At 41.4% G+C, this 5,000-nt stretch overlaps 1 protein-coding gene across 1 annotated transcript in view; it reads left to right on the top strand.

The window, feature by feature from the left end:
* Positions 1-2,620: 2,620 nt before the first annotated feature.
* Positions 2,621-5,000, top strand: part of LOC123518905 (WSC domain-containing protein 2-like) — a 13,386-nt gene continuing 11,006 nt past the window's right edge. The window contains exon 1 of the mRNA XM_045279965.1: positions 2,621-3,570. Coding sequence (XP_045135900.1) covers positions 3,414-3,570 — 157 coding nt within the window. The 5' untranslated portion in view covers positions 2,621-3,413. The remainder of the gene's footprint in view (positions 3,571-5,000) is intronic.

Genomic DNA, 5,000 nt, shown 5'->3' on the forward strand with positions numbered 1-5,000 from the left:
TCAGCTGAAGGACATATCACAGGTGTGTGTATGTGCGTGTGTGTGTGTGTGTGTGTGTGTGTGTGTGTGTGTGTGTGTGTGTGTGTGTGTGTGTGTGTGTGTGTGTGAATTATGATTTTTAAAACATCCATCAGAACTTCATAGGAACTTTCAGAAGATTGCTTTTTCCTTCTATTCTGTTTTTTTTTTATCAACTTATCATTGAAAATTATGAAAATATCCTTAAAAACACCCTGAAGAACCTTATAGGAACATTCAGAAGACTGCTCTCCCTTTTTAACTATTCTGAATCCTCATTTATCACATCACTGAAAATTATGAAAAATATCCTTGAACATACCCTTGAAAACCAAATATCCTTGAAAGTACCCTTGAAAACACCAAATGTCCTTGAAAAATATCTTTGAAAACCCCAAATATTTTTTGAATACCCTTGGAAACCCAAATATTCTTGAAAATACCCTTAAAAACCCAAATATCCTTGAAAAATACCTTTGAAAACCCCAATAACTTTCATGTGTGTTTTTATTCATTTTCCGGTCTAATGATTTGAAACGCTAAAATATAACTCACACCAATAAAACTCCCTTGAAAATACCATTGAGAACCCTTATAACTTCCACTATACTAAGAACAGGAATGAAGTTTTTGAGAGTGCAGCTGATTGATTGGACAGTCTCACTTCAAAAGCTAATTTTTTTTTCATATTTTTCTCTCCATAAACCCATATTTTTCCCTCCGTATCTCTCTCCATATGTTTCCTCCACTTTCCTCCACCAATAGACTGTTTCCTCCACCTTCCCTCCAATTATGACTATCCTATCTCTCTCCTATCATAGTCAAAATAGCACTTTTGACACGCTGGGAAACACAAGTGAAGTCTTTCAGAGAGCGCGGCTGATTGACTGACAGACGGGACGGCGAGCAGTGAACCATAAGGTGTGGGGGAACGCACAAGTTTTGGGGTGAAGGGCAGGGAGTTTGAGGTCTGGCCGGCGCTGATTGGGAGCTTAGCCAATACTGGTGTCACGCACGATAGCTGAGGGAGTGTGAGTGTGTCGGTTGGTGGCTACGGAGGAAAAACTGTGCTCTTGGTGTTGTTAAACTCAAGGGAGCACATTCACCACCCATTTCATATCACTAGGCAACCCATTAGTTAGACTAGACGGTGTTTAGCAGTGAATGCCTTAACTCCTTCAATACTAGGGCACATTTTTACCTTGAGATTTGTGTACGATTATACCATTTTATTGTCATTAGGAAGGGTTTATGGAGGTCAGAAGATTAATGGCCACAGTCTTCAGTATTCTAGTCCCCATATAAGTTTCTGAAGCTATATAAAATAATTAAATAGTAAGCAGAATGAATATGGTAACGCGTCATGGTGCTGAATGGAATAGGTTTAAAATTATAGTAGATTACAAAACTCTTAATTCTTCCTCGCGACTTTTTTTAATAGTCTGAAGTGGAAGTTATTGAAGTATTAACCTCTTCAATACTGGGAGACATTTTTATCTTGAGGTCTGTGTACGATTAGACCATTTAATTGACATTAGGAAAAATCGATGGAGGTTAGGAGATTAATGGCCATAGTCTTAATTATTTTACTCCCACCTAAGTTTCTGAAGCTGTGTAAAATGGTACTGAAGGGATTAAGAGTGTTTTCAATTATTCTGTTAATTGTCTGACAAATACCATGCATAATTATCAAAGGGAAAAATTACGCTTGGAAACCTGCATGTCTGATCATCACTGCGGCCTTAGAAGAAGTGTTGGATTGATCGATGTTATGCGGGACTGACATGTATCATTCAGTTTGTACCGCAGGACTTGCTTACCAGGAACGCCGGGTTAAGAAATCGACCAGATTGTGGGAAGGTGTTAATGAGTCTTACGTGATATTAAGAACTTTATTAATTCTTGGGAGGATGTGGACTGGTGTAAAGATCCATAGATTTTAAGAGATATTGTTAGTAGTAGTAGTAGTAGTAGTAGTAGTTGTTGTTGTTGTAGTAGTAATAGTAGTAGTTTAAGTAATAGTAGTAGTAGTAGTAGTAGTAGTAGTAGTAGTAGTAGTAGTAGTAGTAGTAGTAGTAGTAGTAGTAGTAGTAGTAGTAGTAGTAGTAGTAGTAGTAGTAGTCAAAGGTATCTCTATGCGTACGTATAGAAAAATTGTGATGCAGTTGTATTCATAGCAAATATCTTTATCAAATGTTCCTCCCCACCACCGCCACCGTCTTCTCCTCTGTCTTCTCTTTCTCCTCCTCCTCCTCCTCCTTCCTCTTCCTTCAACTATAAAATATACACCACCACCACGATAACCACCACCACCACCACCACCAACCACAACAACAACAACAATTAACACTACAAGAAAAATATAGATTACTTGTCACTTCATATTTTTAGTTTTGTTGATATTAGGAAATTTCTCGTGAGGATGGAAAGCTGCGTGTGTGTGTGTGTGTGTGTGTGTGTGTGTGTGTGTGTGTGTGTGTGTGTGTGTGTGTGTGTGTGTGTGTGTGTGTGGCGGCAGAGTTTGGGTCAGGTGCGTGTGGCCCCGGCTCTGCAGTGCGGGGTGTATTGAGCCTCACCCTCTGCTGCTCCGTCAGTGTGTGTGTGACCCCGCCGTGCACGTCCTCCTCCTCTTCCTACTCCTCAACCTCATCCTCATCCTCATCCACCTTCTCCTCCTCCTTTTTTGGTCTTCGTTCTTATCGTTATCCTCCGTCAATCTCATACTACAACGATTCCTGTTTAGTGTCCTTTCTATCTTTCTATTTCTCGTCTTTATCCTTTTCCTCTTCTTCTTTCTTTTGTTCCTCTTATTCCTGCTTTTCCTCATCCTTGTTCTTCTTCCGCATCCTTCGTGAGTTTATTCTTGCTTATCTAATATCTCCTATTCATTGTTCTATTTACCTTCTTTCTCCTCCTTCTCTTCGTTTTCTTCTTTCTCTTTTCTATCCCTATCTTTCGTATACACCGCTTCCTCATTCTTCTGTCTCATCTTCCTCATTCCCAGTTTCTTTCTCTCCCTCCTTTTCTTTCTTCTTCATCTTCTACTCATTTTCCTTCGTGCATTTCCTTTTAAGTCTTCCTGTATGTCTTCTTCACACATATCTTCCCCATTGCATCTCTTCTCCTCTTCTTCCTACTTTTTCTCTTTAGTTTAACCATCATATACTCTCCTGTTAGGACCAAAAGATCCACTGCAGGTTGTTATTTCCCTGTGTTCTTTAAGTTTCTCACCTCCTCCTACTCTTCCTCTTCCTTCTCTTCCTCCTCCTCCTCCTCTCACAGTGAATGCAAACATAACACCATGCAAGAACAAGTCAACATCACATCCACGGGGAAATATAGTGAGTTGTAATCACCAAAAGTAACGCATATCTCGAGCCGTCACTGTGAGATCAATGCTGCCTCCCAGGGGTGTGACGGCGGCGCCAGGTGGGGAGTGTTACAGGCCCACCGCGTGCCAGAAGGACTCGCTCGTCTCGACACCGCCGCGCTGGGTGCCAAGGTTGCCCGACTCTGTGTTTTGGCCAAGGAGGGGACACAGCAGGACTAGAGGTGAGAGAGAGAGAGAGAGAGAGAGAGAGAGAGAGAGAGAGAGAGAGAGAGAGAGAGAGAGAGAGAGAGAGTACTGCATATTCTGTTTTCGTTTCATTTTGTTCTTTCTCTCTTTCTTTAACATTATTTTCTTGAGTTTCTATTTTTGTTATTGTTTTTATTTTTTTCTTTACCTTGTGTGTGTGTGTGTGTGTGTGTGTGTGTGTGTGTGTGTGTGTGTGTGTGTTTGTATCTTTTTATCTTTTTTATGTCTTTATTTCTCATATTTATTTTTATTCTTCAGTTCCCCAGCTTTTGCGGAGTCAGGTCTCACTTCTGTTACTCTGTGGAATGCGTCAGTCTCTCTCTCTCTCTCTCTCTCTCTCTCTCTCTCTCTCTCTCTCTCTCTCTCTCTCTCTCTCTCTCTCTCTGTGTGTGTGTGTGTGTGTGTGTGTGTGTGTGTGTGTGTGTGTGGCGTGCGTGAGTCTTTTCCATTGATTCGCACGTGTGGCGGATTGCGTGGTAGTATTTGTGGTGGTGGTGGTGGTGGTGGTGGTGGTGGTGGTGGAGGTGATAGAGGAAAACCCAACTATAAATCGCTCCCACGACCACCACCACCACCACCACCACCACCACCACTGCCTTGTTATTGTGTTGGTGTGGAGATGAGCCAGCTGGGATCGTTTAACCCATTCAGTACTGGGATACATTTTTACCTTGAGATTTGTGCACGATTAGACCACTTTTATTGACATTAGGAAGGATTTAGGAGGCTCGGAAGATTATTACCCACAGTCTTCACTATGCTAATCCTCCACATACGTTTCTGAAGCTGTAAGAAATCACCAGATAGTAAGCAGAATGAATTTGAAAACACGTCATGGTACTGAAGGGTTTAAGAGTTGTGACAGACTTGTATTCTGAAACATTTTGCTCTCTCACCATCACTGCTTTCAAAAGACTCCAGTTGAAGGTACTCGTGTTTTTAAGAGTATATTTTCCGGTTCTGATGATAAACTGGCAAGATTTCTAGTTTATTAAAGGCAAAACTGTCTTGAAAACCCCGCTAGTTGTCTGTGTGGCCTTGAAATTTGTCGTGGTGAGAAGAGGAGGCGTTTCTGAATATGGGTCTTAGGGCGGTGTTGTTGTCGTTGTTGTCGTTTTCTTCTTTTTCTTTTTCTTTTTGTTTGGCTACCGTCGCTGTTGTTCTGGTGGTGGTGGTGGTGGTGGTGGTGGTGGTATTGGTGAATGGGTTTTTGAAATATGATTGTAAGCTGCGGTGTGTTCATACACACAAACATACAGAAAGAGAGAGAGAGAGAGAGAGAGAGAGAGAGAGAGAGAGAGAGAGAGAGAGAGAGAGAGAGAGAGAGAGACCGGTGAAGTTAGTGTAATATTGTAAGATGAGAGGTAGTATAAAGAGAAGATGATGAGGATGAGGATAATGAAGA

Source organism: Portunus trituberculatus, chromosome 44, assembly GCF_017591435.1.
Source record: "Portunus trituberculatus isolate SZX2019 chromosome 44, ASM1759143v1, whole genome shotgun sequence".
NCBI classification, from domain to species: domain Eukaryota; kingdom Metazoa; phylum Arthropoda; class Malacostraca; order Decapoda; family Portunidae; genus Portunus; species Portunus trituberculatus.